The 18,694-nt window shown below is 39.9% G+C and overlaps 2 protein-coding genes and 2 long non-coding RNA genes across 4 annotated transcripts in view; 3 read left to right on the forward strand and 1 right to left on the reverse strand.

Moving 5' to 3' along the window:
• Positions 1 to 176, forward strand: part of LOC104967644 (uncharacterized) — a 15,959-nt gene extending 15,783 nt beyond the window's left edge. The window contains exon 3 of the long non-coding RNA XR_800750.1: positions 166 to 176. This is a non-coding gene — a long non-coding RNA (uncharacterized lncRNA). The remainder of the gene's footprint in view (positions 1 to 165) is intronic.
• A 3,307-nt stretch (positions 177 to 3,483) lies between these two features.
• Positions 3,484 to 8,819, forward strand: LOC104967646 (cholesterol 24-hydroxylase). The gene is made up of 15 exons (XM_010797153.1): positions 3,484 to 3,701; positions 3,844 to 3,921; positions 4,250 to 4,331; positions 4,498 to 4,568; positions 4,727 to 4,813; positions 4,928 to 5,066; positions 5,192 to 5,302; positions 5,385 to 5,547; positions 6,123 to 6,188; positions 6,487 to 6,559; positions 6,693 to 6,777; positions 7,512 to 7,622; positions 7,772 to 7,860; positions 7,947 to 8,013; positions 8,109 to 8,819. Exons 1-15 carry the CDS (start codon positions 3,562 to 3,564, stop codon positions 8,256 to 8,258), a joined length of 1,512 nt encoding a protein of 503 aa, XP_010795455.1. The 5' UTR covers positions 3,484 to 3,561; the 3' UTR covers positions 8,259 to 8,819.
• Positions 8,106 to 9,356, reverse strand: LOC104967645 (uncharacterized). Its single transcript, XR_800751.1, has 2 exons — positions 9,249 to 9,356; positions 8,106 to 8,229 (listed from the first exon to the last, which is right to left on the reverse strand). It is a non-coding gene; the product is annotated as an uncharacterized lncRNA (long non-coding RNA).
• A 417-nt stretch (positions 9,357 to 9,773) lies between these two features.
• LOC104967655 (coiled-coil domain-containing protein 85C-B) overlaps positions 9,774 to 18,694 on the forward strand; it is a 49,745-nt gene continuing 40,824 nt past the window's right edge. The window contains exon 1 of the mRNA XM_010797163.1: positions 9,774 to 11,210. Within this exon, the coding sequence (XP_010795465.1) occupies positions 10,493 to 11,210 (718 nt within the window). The 5' untranslated portion in view covers positions 9,774 to 10,492. The remainder of the gene's footprint in view (positions 11,211 to 18,694) is intronic.

The raw sequence follows: 18,694 nt of genomic DNA on the forward strand, positions 1-18,694 counted from the left end.
CGTATTTTAGGGGGAAACAGTGCCCTTGCGCGTAAAGATTTCTTGTGAAAATAACACTGTAGGATCTTGGTATGGGAACTTTTTATCCGAACTCCCACCCTAAATTATCTTGTAGAATGAAAAACCCCCCCACCCCCGAAACTACTGTCCGGACCAAATAAGTAGGCTCAGTCTTTATTTTGTTATACTGACTCCCGATCGGACGTTAACGGTTGTGTAATATGTAGTGTCATTACTTAATTATAGACCACGACTACATCCTTTGACGTCACCAGAATAAAATAGAACAAATACCTTTAATTCTCTGTAGTGGGGACGCATGTAAATATCTACACTTCCCTGCTCTGTTAGGACCAAAGACGAACTTAATAGTTCAGGAGGACGTACTCTCCCTTTGTCCGGCCGTTATCCGGTCCTTTACGTCCGAGTCTCCATCTTACGATTGCGATCCGGTACGCCAAGGGCTGGACCCCCCGCGTGGTTTCTAGCGTCCCCCGGGTCCGGAAGTCTATAAACTCCGGTATTATAGTATAATCTGGAAAAAATAATAAATAAAAAATATTATATGTAACATATTCGTCTATATCTAACAGTGATTTTCGGAACAGAGATGTGATGTTATTGTATAAACTTTTATTAACTAATTAACTTATTGTTAAGTTCATCATCGATAAATTTCGTACTTTTCTGTCTTTCAATATTAAAGGAAAGAAATTATCCTTAAAAAAGCATGACGGGAACATTGCACCAGCGTTTCGGCCGAAAAGAACCTATTCGCGTAAAAAAATTTTGTATCGAAAGGTAGGCAAAGTCAACCTAAATAAACAGTGTAAACGAGATAGTCCTAGCAGAGGAAGGTAAAAAACAATTATAACTGCTGAAAACTTAGGTAGTTTTGGAAGCGTTTATAGGCGAATGAAACTCGTACACAAAATTAGTCAATTAGGGCAAAACACTTAACAAAGGTGATAGGCGCGGCAGGGAATTAAGAAGTATGTCGCCCATGGTTTTAATGTAAGTAGGACTCAGTTCATTGGTAGTTTCAGTGAGGTTATCACGACGAATTAATACGAAGTAGACAGGAAATTGTTTTATGAAAGTGCTAAGTACGATCACCGACTGTACCCATCAACATCTAAGAACTCATCACGAACTACCCCCCCCCCCCCCCCCACGTATGCAGGTTGCCTCAGTAAACATCCCCGAGACCTTTTTCCATCCCTTGGTGACGAAAATCCGTCGGTTCTTTCACGTAGGTAGGTTAGGGTTTCCACGATTCAGATTCATAAATAACAGCATCACTTGTTAGCTTACATCTTGAGACTTAAATTTACGGACAACTTTATACAACTCTTTCGGTAACTTTTAAGAACAATATACAGCGTGCGCACACTAATCGGATTCCAGCATAATTTGACACAACACCGGAAACCCCGAAGTTAGCCGGCTAAGCGAAAATCCTGCTTCGTAGTATAACACCCCCTGGTAGTCCAGTATTCGCAGCTTTATTTTGTTTCCCACAGGGTTTATATTTGATTTCTGGTTAGGGGGGGCCCCGAGCTCTGGGTCCTACGGTCCGTGGTGTGGCTGGCTCGGGTTCCCTCCTTCTGTTTGTTCCTTTTGGCCAGTCCTCCAGACCTCTTTTTCCTCCCGGTTATTGCGTGTATTTTTCATGTTGCGGGTCTCAACACGAGCCACTACCGCGGAGTAGAGGTTGGGGCCGTAACAACATGTCCAAGACACTGTGAAATGTACTTTGCACTTCAATGGAGTAATACAAAGTTAAAATGGGCATTTTCTTTGTTTTTCTTTGGTGATTGAGCTGATTGAATTGTGTAGTTATGGTAAAATCCTAGTTAACTAGTCAAATTTACAATATATTATCGTATTATTTACATTTGTATATTTACAGTAAATTACTGGCTACTGTGTTGCATTACTTCTACAGTAATAGTGTGAAAATACAGTAATTACTGTAATCTATGTACAGCAAGGTACCATAATACCACAGCTCTGTACTGCTATATCACAGTAATTCCATGGGCATGGCAACTGTAAAGTCACAGTATTTAGTTGTACTTTTATTCTAATTTACTGTAAAATATCTACAGTAAATTACTGTGAAATATTTACAGTCAATTACTGTGAAATATTTACAGTAAATTACTGTGAAATCCATGCAACTAGTAGCCAGTCATTTACTGTAATTTTACAGCCAAACATTTTACAGTGCAGTCATGTTCATAAACTGAACACTGTCGCAGTCATGTATGCATAGACATATATTTTCTTTCAGTATAATGCAATCAAATCTATGCAGATTCTTAAATATTCCCCTTTTCTCTCATCTCAACCATTTCTTAGAGGCCTATAAAAAAACTGTGGGGTCCTTTGTAAAAAAAAAACATTGATTGGTATTATTTGCTCATGGAAATACAAAATGTATAGAAAGATTTTTTTCATTGCTTTTTTCTTGGTGATAACTTTAAAGGGTTAAATTAAGTGGACTTAAAAATGTTTTAACACAGGAGCGTAATGTTCTTTGTAAATATGCGACTCTGAAGAGTTACTAACAAGTAAAAATAATCCTATAGTATGTGTATCGCCATGGCTTTTTTAGATATATGAATCATTGTATTCCCTGTTACAAATAGTTTTATGTACAGACTAATGCGTCAATGCATCTTTTGTGCTTACTTTGTCACCACCGTTTAGCCACCTTTTAGCACTCTAGAATGTGTTCAATGATGCCAATACAGTTAGACGAGCAAACATAAGTGCCCAACAATGTCCATCTGCATCACTTGGCCTATCACTTCTATATCAATCTCTTTGTTAAGCCTATGTGAAATGCTGTGTTGACTCAAACAATTAGTTCTTCCGGTGCGCCTTGAGATGAGTGTGTAATTGTATGAACCAAAGGAGGGTTTTCGCTTCACCAGATGAGGTGAAAGCGTGGGGGATATGATGTGTGAAGTGCATCTATCTACGTAGTCCTATGCTCCGTTTGGCAACGTTTGTCCTATTTTCTGTCTTGGAGGAATTTCCCGTCTGAAACTGATGATGATTTCTGAGGTCGGAGGCAGTACAGTTTAGTTAAAAGTTTCACATTTGTGAAAACTTTTATCTGTGTGTGAACTGAAGTTAGTGTGAATCTGATTTGTCAATCATCATCATCTAAATGCTTATAAGCAGCAGTTTCTATGCTTCCAGGAGGCATTACGACATCGTGAACATCGCAAATTTAAAATTAAACGAACCACCATGCTATAAAGGTACAACCAGGTAACACAGTCGCTACATAAATTGAAAAACATCATCTTGCCATGCCCCAGCGGGGATCGTGCTCGCGATCAATGGTTTATGAGACTAGTGCTCTAACCACTGAGCTATGAAGCCAAATCCATTGCAAATCTGATAACAAGTTTTTTCCATGAAATATATGTGCCGTGTGAAAGGCAATAAGGAAGTTCCGCCACCAGTTAATCGGTAACACGACGAAGTTGCAAGACCCGAGGACACTTACGATTGTGTTTAGACTGTCAGCATAAGGTTACCAGAATGGCAGTTTTCTATGTGATTTTGAGCTGGACTGCTTTGTTTTTGCTGTTTCTGCTTTTCATAGCGTTCCTTGGTTTCTGCTTGTACATGAAATACATTCATATGGCATATGACTATATACCTGGGCCACCGAGAGACAAGTAAGTACATTAGGTCGTTGCTTAAAGTTAGCGTATTTAACGCTAAATTAGGCTACTTGTTTTCTCGTCACCTATCCATCTTAAATTAAGCTCTAACTATTTTGATGTCAAACATGCCACTTTTTGCTTTCACATCACCCAGTTTTCTCCTCGGACATATTCCAACGTTTTTGAGGGCATTGAAAAATGGTGACGTTATACACGACACATTTCTGGAATGGTAAGCATAAGAGATTGTTCAGCCTAGAAAGTGTGTAATTGTGCAAACATTGTCAATTTATGTCGAAGGCACCACCAGTAGGTAAATAACGTTAGGTGTAGGCTACAAGTTGACCATTAGGCTGCAATGGGCTAGTGTGTTACTTCCTACTAAGTTAATGTCTGTTAACTACATTTGAGTGCGATTGCTATTACTCTTTGTCTATACAGCTTCTACAAGTTTAAGTTGTCATTACTTCTGCTATTCCTGATTGATATCGTGACCGCCTTTGGGTGTAACCAGATGTATTGTTTGCAATCCAAACCCATAATTAAAATGTAATTTACAGGTCTGAGAATTACGGGCCTGTTTGCAGGATAAATCTCCTGCATCGGATCATAGTCCTTGTAACCAGCCCAGAGGGAACCAAGGTAAACAACCAACAGATTGCAATGGTAATTGTGTCAGTTGCATTGCACAAACACTGTGCAAAAGTTTAGCATCTATTGTCCTTATTGCAAATAACGGAGATGCATTATCCCTGGTAGTATAACACCTTGTCGTTCAATGTACCCTCTTTTGATGGCTCCATTTCAGGAGATCCTGATGTCCCCAAAGTATCTGAAAGATTATTCCTACAAGAAAATCGGCAATCTGTTTGGTATGAGGTAATATATTACATAGTCAGATTAGCGCTCCTGTTCATACATATCATAGTGATATAAATACTGCAACAAGAACTTTGAATTAATAATGATTACAAGTGTTTGTGATGTGTATTTCTGAACCTTTTGAAAGTCTTTCTTTTTAATGTTCTCTTTTCAAGGTTCCTAGGTAATGGCCTGGTAACAGCACAAGATCATGAACAGTGGTATAAACAGCGCCGGATCATGGACCCAGCGTTCAGCAGCTTGTAAGTTATTTAATAATCACAAACCAACACAATACAAATATTTGCTGAACCTTTATTTTACGTGCAGTGTTTGCAGTCATTTTAGATTCTGCCCAAAACTACCTTTATTTCCAGGTATCTGAGAGGTCTAATGGACACCTTCGATGAGAGGGCAGAGAAGCTGATGACAAAACTGACAGATGTCGCTGATAACCAAGCGGAGGCCAGCATGCTCCAATTGATGAACTCTGTTACCCTTGATGTTATCGCTAAGGTATTATTTCACGGTTTTAGAGCCTAGACTTCATTAGCCCTGATCCAACAAGTTGTTCTTGCATGTGACACAATTCACCAGGTTGTGAATCTGAAAGACTTCCTTGTTTTCTTTTTGACACTCAGATTGCCTTTGGTGTGGATCTAGACCAAATTAAGGATAAGTCAGTGTTTACTAAAGCCATCGAGTTAACTCTGAAGGGGATGATCTACAACATCAGAGACATCTTTTTTGAAGTATGACTTCACAGCAAGTTTGTATGGAGTTTATGTGGTTATGACAAAAACTGTGTGAGACCCACATTTGTTTCATTTTTAGTACTATCCCAAGAACCAACCGTTCATTAAAGAAGTGAAGGAAGCCTGCCGCCTGCTGCGCGCAACTGGAACTCAGTGGATAAATGAAAGAAAGACTGCCATGCTAAACGGCGAGGACGTCCCGAAGGACATCCTCACACAGATCATCAAAACAGCTGGCAAAGGTAATGTTCAATCATTTCAGATACACCACACACACCAAAATCAATAATTCATATTAGAGTACTATTTGTTAGTTTTGATTGTTTCTGTGTGATTTACTAAGTGTGGGATATTTTCCATAGAGATGTCTGCCTTCTCTCAAATTATGATTAACATTTCTTTATAAATCTCAACAGCAAGGTATTTTTCAAGAAATCATGACCCGCTTTCAAAAGATGATCCACAGACCTTGTTGTGAGCAGTAGCATGTACGAACTATTTTCTACCGAACTACACCTGCCATCTCTACTCATTACATCACATTAACATTAGCTAGCACCTTGATGCTAACGGAGTTAGTGGTATCGGTTAATTATGAACCATCAACAAGAGACAACCCTTCCTTGGGTAGAATCACACTTGCTCCTGCAGCATTTTAGGGGTAGCGTGGTAGAAAGAGAACAGTTCCTATATACAACTGCTCATATCAAGGTCTGTTTGATTTATCTTGATTAACAGGGTCATGGCTTCTTTATCAGTTATAGTTGATGGCTTCCACATTGGTTTACTTCTTCAAATCTAATTTCTTATTTCCCAGAGGACAGCATGACTTCAGAAGATGAGGAGCTGATGTTGGACAATTTTGTGACATTTTTCATCGCTGGTGAGTCTGTGTTGTTTCTGCTTTGTCTAAAAAGCTCCAAAATAAGAATAACACTTCACCCAACATTTTAATGTTACCTATTAGAGATTTGAGGTTCAATATTTTAATATTTTTGGTATAATGACATCGGTAAGTTCTCATGTACAGTATATGTATTATTATTATCACAACTAAGTTTGGCTACTAAATGTTATAATTTATTGAGGTGAAATGTTCTTTTAAGAGATGAGGATCACTTAATTGTGTGTCGTTTATCCAAAATTAGCAACATTTTAAAGGTAATGTTCTGACCTTTTAGGGCAAGAAACAACTGCCAATCAGCTGGCTTTTTGCATCCAGGAACTTACAAGACATCCTGACATACTGGAGAAGTAAGAACAAAACATAATAATAATAATAATAATAATACATGTTATTTATATGGCGTTTAAACATGCAGTGCAAAACAGTTTCATACTGCAGCTTGGAAATGATGGTTTCTTCAGTTGTGTTATTTTTTTTCAGATTAAAGAACGAGGTTGATGACGTAATTGGGATGAAAAAGATCATCATTTATGACGATCTGGGAAAACTGATCTACCTCTCACAGGTACACAAGTTAGGAAGCAATGTTAAGCTTTTTAGGAGTGAAGCATGTTGAGAAGCCATTTTGAAACTTACTCCTATTTTCATTTATTAATTAATTCAATCATTCTCTGACTCAAGTCATCTAAAACATACAACTTTAATCTACAGTAGACCAGTAACCAAATTGTTAAGTAATTTCAGAATTCCTCAGCCATCAATTTAGCACTACAAATATTTTTATATAAGTTTATACCAGATCCAATATCCCAGCTAAGATTCCCTTTTTTCTGTTCAGGACGTTAGAGTCAGTTAGATGCGAAATGGAGTTAATAGACAACGTAAATAACTAATCTATAATCAAATATCCGTATTTAAATGCAGATAAATCTAATGAAATGAAACCAAGAAAAAGCTTAATAGAAATTACAGATTGGTTCCAAGATCACATTTCGACCAATGCATTCTGCCTCTTGTGACCTCCAACCGGAATGTTAACCTGAATGCAACCAAAGCCCCAAACCAAACATGATTGGTCAATACTATCAGGACTGCAAATTGGCTACAGACAGCAAGTACATTAATGCTTCCGAATCGTTTCCCGTCGCGAATAATGCTGCATTAGTTTGCAATACTATACTTGAATAGATGAATCAATAACTTGCCTCTTCTCTGAAATTTGGCTTGAATCATTTATTCTTTATTGTTTTTAAGTAATTGACTCAGGATGTACACTTCACACTGTAACCTTCCCACCAGGTGCTAAAAGAGACTCTGAGGCTATACCCGACAGCTCCAGGCACTACTCGTGCAATACCGGAAGACACTGTCATCGACGGTATCAAGTTGCCTAAAGGGGCCGTGTGTTTTGTGAGTACCTCTAAAGCAGGAAGTGTGTGTCAGAACAATGGCAACCATAACTTTAAAAAACAAACAGTACAAAATATTTTTTGAATACTTACAAACCATTATGACATGACATGCTATACAAATCTTCAATCAATTATTCTGAAATTCAGTTCAACACGTATACGACCGGGAGAATGGAACAATTCTTCAAGGACCCGCTGACCTTTGATCCGGACAGATTTCACCCAGATGCTCCCAAGTAAGTATCATACAACTTTCATATAATGCTTTTTTCTACAAGAAAAAGGTGTGTACTTAATGTGTCTTGTCTATCTTGTTTACAAGGCCCTATTACTGCTACTTCCCCTTTGCCCTCGGCCCACGTGCATGCCTGGGACAGAACTTTGCTCAGGTGGGTTGTGACACAGTCATCGATATTTATAACAAATACAACATAGGAACACCTTGAAATAACTCAATGCGTTGTTGGTGGTGGGGCGATTGCAGATGGAAGCGAAATTGGTAATGGCCAAGCTGATCCAGAGGTTTGACTTTACGCTTTCGCCGGGACAGAACTTTGACATCTTGGACAATGGCACCCTCAGGCCGAAGAGTGGAGTGGTGTGCTCTATCAGACACAGGAAGCACAATACATAGCTGGTCTTAATGTACTGTCACATAAGAAGATGGTTATAATGTAGTGAAATTAGGTTGCTAAGGCTTGTTTACTGCTTGCAAATTTGTACCCTTGCTTTAACCAAAAGACCCTTATGCTGCATAATTGTATTATTACTTATTATTTTAATGGGGCTGGTTTTAATGATATCATTTAATCATAGCAGTATATCTACAATAACAATCTATCTAAAAACAGTTATGGTAGTTACTGATATATTACAAACACTAATGAGGATATGGGAATGCACTTGAACTGCTTTTTTAGTCTTGTTGGAATCTACTGTTTATTTCTAACTCACTGCTCTTCCATACACACTGAGCTTGTTTTGTGCCTGGAACGCTAAAATGCAGAGTTGACCAACTTTACATAAATGAAAATAATTATTAAGAAATTATTTTCACTGATGCAAAAAAGGTTAAATCTTATTTTTGTGTTTGTTTTGCACTTTAATAAACCAAAGATCATTTGAATGTCTGGTAATATGATTTTATTTAATACCCAGTTTTTTATGTAGTCAACCTGCTGTGGCATTACTGACAATGTACACAGGGGGGCGCTGTGACCTTGCAAAGAAATGTCAAAAGCACCTGTTAAACTTAAATTCCCTGACAATTAACTATCAAAAGTTAACACAAGCTTTGCTTATCCCAAGTTTCCCAATCACTATAGCGGCGTTGGTATTCTTTTCACTTTATGAGTATTGTAGTATGTGCACTATTTCAAAATGTGCTCCTGGAGACACCTAGCAAGCAATGATTTGAGTCATTCACATTGTTTATATTTCTATATCTGTCTATTGACAGATTATGTCACATAAATAAGGTTGCGACTGGCAAGATGCAACCACAAAACTTTACAGATGTGTAACTGAGATCAAAATGAATGTCCAGTATGAAAATGGGCTTGGATGGCAAGGGGCCCTTTTTCCCCATCACTTTTTGCCCCTGGTACGATATGGTGTCACTTACCTTTTTAAGGTGTTCAAAGATGGGTGTGGTCTGAGCAAGGGCGCTGGAAGCAGTGGGGCAGGAAATGGAGAAGGTGGCCATTGGTCCCCCCACTTTACGGCCCTGGCCCATGGATGCCCTGGCCTATTTGATGTCGAGGTTAGTGTGATAGCATGGCAAGATGGTGTCTAGTTTTATTTAATTGTAATATATTTTGTCACAAGATAGGGTTGTTCAGTGATAAATTCACATTGTTTAAAATTTGATTACAATTTCTTATAAAACTGCTTTTTTTAGAGGTACACATTTATTTGTGTATTACTAATAAATACACACAATGCTTATGTGTTTAGTGTTTAGTGACGTTTATATAAATTAGTAATTGAATAATTTATGTCAGGGTAATACATATTATTACAATTAGTTCGAAGCCATTTTCTAGGGCTTTGTTGATGTATTTTTAATTAATTATTAAAAAAAATAATGATGTGTTTTTGTTTTTTGCCAGTCCAACTGGTGTCTGTTCCTTTAAGAGGGCTGAGCCTGAACCCCGCGAGCCTCTCCGCGCTGTTCATCTACCTGCTGCTGCATACTGCTCTGCTACGTCTTGATTGGCCGTCTTGGCCGAAATCCTCTTGAATGATTTCAAACGTTTCAAACCGAACCCGAGTGTTTGGACAAGAAGGTGGGGGTGGGCTGCTATTTCCGAGCAGGCTGAGTGGAAAGGCTTGAATCCTCCGTCCGCAAACGCACCACCTCAGCAAAGAAGCTTATCCGAGGAGCGTTGCTGACGGTGAACGCGTACAGGAGAGCACCGAGTGGACTTTACAATTGGCTCGTGTTTACGCGACGGTTTTTATTTTTTACCTCAAATCTGCTTATTTGAATTGTTTCGCTTTCTGTTTACCATCGTTTGAATGGAGCGATGTCCAGAGGAGAGGGCGCACATTGCTATGGGAATGTTGATGGGAACCAGGACCTAATTGAAAGTACATGGTAATTAATCGATTTAAATCATGAGTTTCTGTTATTGACGGAATGTGAGTACATTGTGAGGGCATTCAGTTCATCTAGGGTTGCCATAGCATCACATTAATATTTCCTTTTAATTATCGGCCTGTTGAAGAGGAGGGCATAACGATGCTTTCATATTTTGGACAATGTATTTTAACACAATCCCGCAACTGAGGCTCTGTTAATTTAGTTTTGACAACACATTTTAAGCCTCCGTTTTTACACGATCTGAGACTCAGCCAGAGACAGCCATGGCTAAAAATCCGTCCGAGGGAGCGAAGGATGAGGTGAGCCAGATGACGGACGAGGAGGTGCTTCGGTTCAGCAAAGAGGAGCTGGTCCGGAGATTAAGGAAGGTTGACGGCGAGAAAATGAACCTGATGATCGATCATGGCAACATGATGAAAGACATCAACCGGAGGCTGCAGGTGCATTTGCACGAGATCCGGAGCCTGAAGGAGATCAACCAGAAGCTGCAGGACGACAACCATGAGCTCCGGGAGCTCTGCTGCTTCCTGGACGATGACCGACAGAAGGGCAAGAAACTGTCCCGGGAGTGGCAGCGATTCGGCCGCTTCACTGCCAGTAACATGTGGAAGGAGGTGGGCAACTACATGATGAAGCTGAAGGAGCTGGAAGCCAACCAGGACACCGTGTTGAGGGAGAACTCTGAGCTGAAGGAGATCATCCTCATGCTGGATGAGGAGAGGAACGGAGCGGGGTCCAGGAGCTCAATAGACAGTCAGTCCAGTTTGACCAACCTGAACGGGGGTACCGGCACCGTCAGGGATGTTGGAGATGGGAGTAGCACATCCAGCACAGGAAGTGCTGGGAGCCCAGATCACCACAATCACAACCACATACACAAGCCCGCCACAGAGAGCAGTAAGCTAGGCACCACCATAAGGAGGTCGATGGATGACCTGTCAGCACCGCACCACCACAGGAGCATCCCAAATGGTCTTAATGGTGAGTACACACACTCCATCCACCTGTGGAAACACACCTGGCTGTCCTGGCAGACCTAACACAGTGATGCCCCAGAGTCCAATCAATAAGGCCTTACATTAAAACAACATATCACCAACAAAATGACCAAAAGTATATCAATTACTCACCCAATGTTACCTTGGGGAAAAGGGAAACATTAAGAAAACACTTCTTGCAAGTTTCAAAGACTTGTTTTCTAAAAACTGGTGAAAACACTTGAGGAATTTAGGTCAATGAGTGCTGCGTTAAACAACTGAATTATCAACACATCCATTTAAAAACTCTTACACAACTTGTGCAGTATGATCCAAGTTTCATTTAACTATATGCTCTACTCTTCAAACAAGCATGCATTTTCACAAAAAACGTACCTTCTTTAAACACCCCATAAACCGTCTGACACTTGTGTGAGTCTGAAGTAAAATAATTATTGAAGTTTAATTGAAAATTCATATGTTTGTGAAGTAGTGAGCATATGACTGCATAAACACTTGGATTGTACTGTACAAGTTATGTAAGAGTTGTAAACAGATTTTGATATAGTTTTGCTTTTGTAAAACCATCCCCCTTTTACCCCCAGTAATTTAGACTTTAAAAAAATAAAACTTATTCTCTATAGAGATGTGCGAGTAAATCCAGTTTTTTCTTCCAGAATTCAAAGAAACACAGGGAGAGTAATTGATAAAAGAAATTGTCATTTGTGGTTAAAGTATTCCTTTAAACATTGGTCAAATGTTAATAGTTTTTTCATCTATATGGTCAAAACTGTTGGATGGATGAAAAAGTTACCCCTGACATAAAACATACAACTTTTGAAATTATACTTTATTCCTTACACTTCTATGTGGTTCTACTTTTAAAACACCACTGGCCCATCACATCTGTATTCATCTCCTCAGTTTCATTCCTCATATATAATACAGTCAGTGGTGATTGCACCATATGCTGATCAAAATTGCTGTGAGGGATTAGCATGTGGGGTCTTGGCTTAACCTCACAGTAAGGTCTTGATTGGGGTGATTATGACACACACACTATGCACACACAGTATCCTTAAGTGGCCTTTTCAGTCCCACGCTACCCCATCATTTGAATCTGCACTGATTTGGGTCACTGCACTTGTGGTCCTTAAGGAACGGGACTTATCTTAATGGCTTTTAGAGAAGGGGACACAGGCATATTGATTTTTTAGGGGTCATTCGCTGATTATCATTGTTGCCTTTTTGCTTGTGGAAGAGCACTCATGTCTGCTTAGGGCCCGTTTGAAATGCATGGCATGGGACCAGAAAATCAATGTCCCTGTGTTAAGACCTAAATACATAGCTGAAAGCTTGAAGCTGGGATGAAAATGCCCTGATGGAACAGGAGGACACTAAGCTTCGTTTAGCTAGCACATGGGCTGATAACTCGCCACGATCTGTTTGGCAAGGGGAGTAAATTCTGTTTCATGGGAGGAAAAAAAATCCCCCAACCATTTGAAACTTTATTATTTATTTCGCCTGATTTACAAGGAAGGGGCAGCTCAAAGCAAGCAGCTTCAAATCAGATCACATAGGTCACTTTGTCAATCGAACATTCCGGGACATTGTGGACTTTAAAAACCGTGAAGGTAACAAATACAAAATAATGGAAACAAGCACGAAAGAAAAAAACAGCCCTTTTTAATCCGTAAACACTCACATGCCAACACACACATTTTTGGTGCGGCGTTTGGCTGTCATTATGTAACAGCAATATTGTGTCTGCAGAGGCCTAGCACCTCTCTAAGCCGCTGTTTCGCCCGATGTGTGTGACATTGTGTTCCCCTGAGGCTCTTTGTGCTCATCACTGACGATACAAATACCCACACACACAATGACACGCCAGCATGGGAAAAACCCGCCTCACTTGAGAGGAGGTTTATTATATTTCATTGTTTAAACCAACACATTGGTGATGACGTTGATGCTATCTTGTCTTTAACAGAGCTGAGCATCACAAATCCTTCTTACATAATTGCAAACAAGTCCATGTGTGAAAATACAGGACTGCTGTTGACAGGGCCAAAGATATCAATCAATATAAAAAAACAATAGAGCAATACTACATTGATTCTATTCTACTATTAGATAACAGTGGGTCATTTTACGATGTCTGTAATTACATTTAGGTCCAACAAAATAGTATAAAGTTGTCCGGAATATGATTTTTAAAATGATCGCTCTTCTGTAATGTTATCTGCAAATATTAAGAGGGTCATCAAAATAGTTTTTTTGTTTGGATGAAGAAGTGAAGAATGGTTTTCCACTAAGTCATCCATTGAGTGCGTCATTATCTTAATGGGGACTGTCACCATGGCATCTTAAATTAAGATTTTGATCACTGTTTTATATGACTTTTGTATGGTTGAAATAAGTCAATAAAATCATGAACCGGAAGTATTTCTAGGTCTGTTTTCATTCATAGGCTAATATTGCTCCTTTAACTTCTAGTGTGGCCTCAACAAATGGGTATTGCATTTCATTCTATGTTGTCCCAAAAGTTCCAAATTAAACTTATTGAAACCTGAAGAAAAACTTCATAAGTTGACTGTATCCAGAACTGTTCGCAATGAATACCCCTTTAAAAATCTGTCTGGATAGAAATGTAATTGCTCGCAGTTTGACACTAGCTACTCCAGGCCTGTCTAGTAAGAGCATTCTTCACTGGCACAGATTGACTCAATTGGCTGCTTGAAATCTGAGCAGAGTAACCATGTTGTGAGGTCAGACGTGGCTGCGGTGTGAGGTCCGCAGAGTGGCTTTTATTTAATGCTGTCCAAATGCCAGTTGCTCCCCCTGGGTATTTAGGAGACTAGCTCAAGGATTGCCACTCGAGTGCTAAATGAACAGCATCTGTCCGGTTGCAGACGTGCACAGACGGACAGGAAGAAGAAGAGGAGTAGGATGAATGTGTTTTCTTTCCCAGGAGTAAAAGAAACCAGTTGGTTGAGGCTTCTGTTTCATAGATTTTAAATGTTTCTGGAAAATGTAAATCTGAAAGTCTCTCTCTTTAGAGGCAAGAGGGGCAGTGGGAGAGGAGTGAATAAAAGGGGGCCCTCAATGGGTCTCGCTAGTGTTGGGGGAGTGTCTGAACAGCGGTTAGGGGTTGGTTAGGGAGATGCAAGGTGGAGTAGTGGGGGACTGTTGGAGGGCATATTGTGCTCAAAGGAGGTTTGGTTTTTCTGAGACATCCTGCTGTCTGCTTAATTGAATTTCTTGTGCGTTGACATGGCTGAACCCCCCCCCCCTACTCCTCTTCCTTTGGGGATACAGGCTCTAAGTGTGCATGTTTACTCGGACATGGTGTGTGCTGTAATGCGGGAGAAGGCTTCTGTTCTGTAGAAATAAAACAATAAAGAACAGCAGGGAAGATTGAGCAGCACTGTGTTCATTACCTTTTTAAAAAGTGACTTCTATACAGTGGTGAAGGAATGAGTCCTTTAACACTGAAATTAGTTTACATTTTTTCCCAATTCTTGAATCTCTCTGTCTGGAAGTCAAGATTTTTTTTTGAACATGTTTTTGGTTAGAGACCTGAAATGAGGTGTCGTTAATACAAACTTAAGAGATTTTAATGTTTTGTTCTACGACATAAAATAGTAATACATCACTAAATACCCAACTCATAATTGTTCTGAGTTTCTATGTGTCTTGAAAAGAAGCTGTTGATAACAAGTGATTAAGTGAGACTACTAAATGTCTTCATGCGACTGTCATGTAGTCAATTGGATTTTACTTCTGGCAATTGCATTTCAGTTCAAAATTCAAAAACACAGTGTTGATATGGCGATTATCCTGCTGAATAAAACATACAAAAAGTATCATAAACATGCGTTTGCCACAAATCCAATGGTAAAATATCATTGCTTTTTGTTGCGGGACCTGTTCCAACGCCAACTTCCTGGTCGACTTACAAAATGTGTAAGCTGCACCACTTTATTTTCCTGAATTTTTAACGTCCACATTCATCTTGGTTGTCCCAGAACTCTGTCCCAGTCAAAGACCGCCTGAAATATGATTCTGTCACAGAGAACTTGCATTAGGCTCCGCTATAGTACCACACAGACTGAGTAAAGCTGTGTGAAATGAAGACAGAGTGGCCAAGCGAGACAGCTAAGGTCTCCTTTGACATTGTCCAGATGAACTGATAAAGAGCCTCTCTGCAATAACGCTTGTTGACCTTTAACAGACCCTCACACCATCTTCTGGCATCTGAGCCGCTAAATGGTTTTGAAGGAACAATGTTTGTAACTCATCAGATAAAGTGTCTCTAAACAAGCCAGAGAGCGAGGTTAGACGTGGACAGGGAATGAGAAAGGATCAGGCTGATGTCAACAAATGTAGTTTTTTTTACCACATTTGAAAGGACAGTGTAGCAGCTCATCTTGCACAGAGGGTAATACTTTTCATCAAGTGAGTTAGAAATGTTTCCGTGCCCATGATGTCATCAATATAATGAAAGACTTGGAGTTTTAACCCATGACAGGTGACCTATTTGAGTCAGAAGTAGTGGAAACAAATGCCATCTGGCTCTAGTGACTGAATGTAAGTTACCATACACATGCACATTAATGCAATATAATAAAATGTGCAGTAAATAAAACATACATTTATTAACATGTTTTAGTAAGGCAACAATGGCTACAGGCTACTTCTGGCACATTTATGCAGCCGCTGTCGCTATTTCCTTCACTTTCTCACATACTGGTGTGTGTGTTTGTTTATCCTTGTGTATGTGCCAGAGGCCAGCGAGATGTTAAATCACGCCTGACTTCTGTGGACTGCTGGAGGCGGCACCCTAAATTAGTGGACCTTCAATCATTACTAAAAAGTTTACAGTAGCCTCTCCTTCCCTATACCTCAACACATGGTCATATCAGTGTTAAATGGCCATATTTTACTGTGAAATACATTTAATTCCAATAAAAGCACCAAAATCGGGACAAAAGGTTGAAGATAATCTGTATTTTAAATTGAGCTCAACTTTGGTAAACTTTGACCCACAAAATCACGCTTTAAAGTGGCTTGACAGTGCTGCAACTGTAGGGAATGAAGCGTTGCAAAGTCCTATCTAGAAGAAGCGGCTGGCTTATTAGCATTGTTGCACCATCCCTTTTTAATTAACCCTCCGCTGTTTGAGTATAAATTATTGAACAAAGTGGTGCACAGTGATAAAATGCCAAGGAGTGAGTAAACGGCACAGTACAGAGTAAAAGAATAAAAGAAACTCAGGCAGCTATTGTGATTGGCTAATGCTAGTATGTTCCCGCTAGCATGTTAGCAATTAGCTTAGCAGCTACAGTAATTAGCCAGCTAGCCCAACAAATCTTCTAGTTCCAATATGTTGCGGAGTTACATTAATTTGATCTGTCCCAATTTCTTAGTACTTTTCAGACTATACTACAGTATGAGCCTTTTAGTCCTTTTGGCTGCGGGTGGCTTACAGAAACCAGTTCGATAGGTTAGTGATTCACCGAGGATTAAGACTCATCGGAGCTTCAGCACAATGGATTGATTTATATGTTGCACTCAAATCCCCAGAGACAGTTTGCACTGACCTCCTACATGTGCTTTCATGTGTATTTCGCTGTTCCTAAGAAGCCATGTTTAGTCACTCTGTTGAGTCATCATGTAAACCAAATTAGGTTCAAATGAGTTCTAATCAACTCACTGAGAAAGTTAAAAAAATGTATTGAACTGGGGGTTATAGCAACTCGCATTTATATGCGTGTTGTTTTGTCTTAATATACGCGTGTGAACTTCTCCCCTTTCTGATTAAGAGGCTTTTCTCTCTCTGTCTCGCTCTCTCTTTTCAATTTCCTTTCTTTTACCCTTGGGGAGTGACATGACCTAAAAGCTAACAAATAAACTGCATAAACCAGCCCTCCCTGTCAGCCACCATTGTGTCTGTGTGCGTTTTATCACAGTAACGCAAATTAGGTAGTGCCTTGATATTTACATTCATGTGTGACCGAAGCCTTTGGTCATTTTCCCTCTGAAGTGAACTATCAAAAAGTTTAAAAAGTCAACTATTCCGTTTTGAATTAAAACATCAATTGGGATCACTTTTTAAGAGAAAGGATCAAAGCCAAAATCTTCATAGCTAGTTTTTTTCTTCAAAGCATCAGTTGGGCCTTCGGTATCTCTTGTGTTTTCCTTAAATAAACAATCACCAGAGAGTCAAAGAGAGCCCTGGCCTCTCTCTGTGTGAGCTCCTTTTTGGTTTCAAATGAAACCAGAGGCTCAACAACACAATGGTGTTTTTCTCTCAGCTGTGGTTTCAAGTCATTGTGTGGTGTGTCTGCGGGGCTATAAAAAGGGCGCCTAACAGGAATAGGAAGTTTCTGTCGCTGTTATCCTGTTTTACCATACTCAGATTCATGTTTCTGTGCTGCAAAAAGTTCTTTGTAACCTCACCCAAGTGGTCACATTTGTACTTTTCTCATGTAGGGCAACAACTACATGGTGCCCAATCAAGCTACTCTTGGTGACTAAACTCACATTACAGGTCTAAGATTATTATAATTATTAAAAGTGAAAGGATTGCATGTTAAAACATGCCTGGAAAGATTGTTTTTTAAGTGACTCAAAAGGACATGCTGACATCATGTGCTTTAGTGTATAATTTTGGAGTGGTAACTTTTTTTTTTTTTTCACTAACTACGCTAAGTTTTGTAAATATTCAATTGAAGAATTCCTTCACAGTGACTGAGTTGTGTCAAGCATTTAGTGTGACAGTTTCCCCCGGAGCGCAGCGCACTCTCTGGCTTGCGTTTCACAGCTCCCTGTCTGCCTGTGGGAGGCCTGGTGGTCTGATAACACAGATAAGGGAGTAGAAACACACATGCATAGATACACACAGGAGAGGTCGAGAGAAAGAGCCACAGGGGGAACTCTCAGCTGTGCACTGTCAATGAAAAGCCAGCCTGTCAGGACGTCCCACATTCCTGGATAAACAAAAGAGGAAGTGGGTCCCTCTCTTTGTGACACAGCGGGAATGGGACCGCACGGAAAGAGGAACAGGAAGACGGGAAAGCGTGTATCTCTGGGTCGCTTTTGAACTCCCTGTGTTTCCTTACCAGACAGGCTTCCCTTTTCCTGCCTTTCCCTCCATCTGCATCCATCTATGTTCTATGAACCTGCTGTCTGATAGGCTGTCCGATTATTCCCATCACCGCTTTGCTCTGCAGACAGAATGAGGTTATAGAGCTAGCACTAAAATAACTAATGCTGGTGCCTTTTTTCAACATTTGTTTGTTTACTGTTGTGTCGTATTTGTTATCTCAAACAATTTTTAGCCACTTTCTCACCCCCCGCGTCTGCCTTTTACGTCTACACCGATCTAAATGATGTAGGTCCTTCTTTTCTGATCGTTTGGGCTTCGGGATGCTGGAGGGGCTGGGTTGCTCAGTCGCCTAGGCAACAGCAATGATCAGTGGGGCG

This window comes from Notothenia coriiceps, unplaced genomic scaffold (assembly GCF_000735185.1).
Source record: "Notothenia coriiceps isolate Sejong01 unplaced genomic scaffold, NC01 NC01_scaffold00037493, whole genome shotgun sequence".
NCBI classification, from domain to species: Eukaryota; Metazoa; Chordata; class Actinopteri; order Perciformes; family Nototheniidae; genus Notothenia; species Notothenia coriiceps.

Bases quoted from the DNA above. Each gene is read 5' to 3' on its own strand.
- LOC104967646 (XM_010797153.1), top strand. From the start codon at position 3,562: ATGGCAGTTTTCTATGTGATTTTGAGCTGGACTGCTTTGTTTTTGCTG. The intron at 6,778-7,511 runs GTACACAAGTTA...CCTTCCCACCAG, and splicing joins AACTGATCTACCTCTCACAG to GTGCTAAAAGAGACTCTGAG. The intron at 7,861-7,946 runs GTAAGTATCATA...CTTGTTTACAAG, and splicing joins TTTCACCCAGATGCTCCCAA to GCCCTATTACTGCTACTTCC.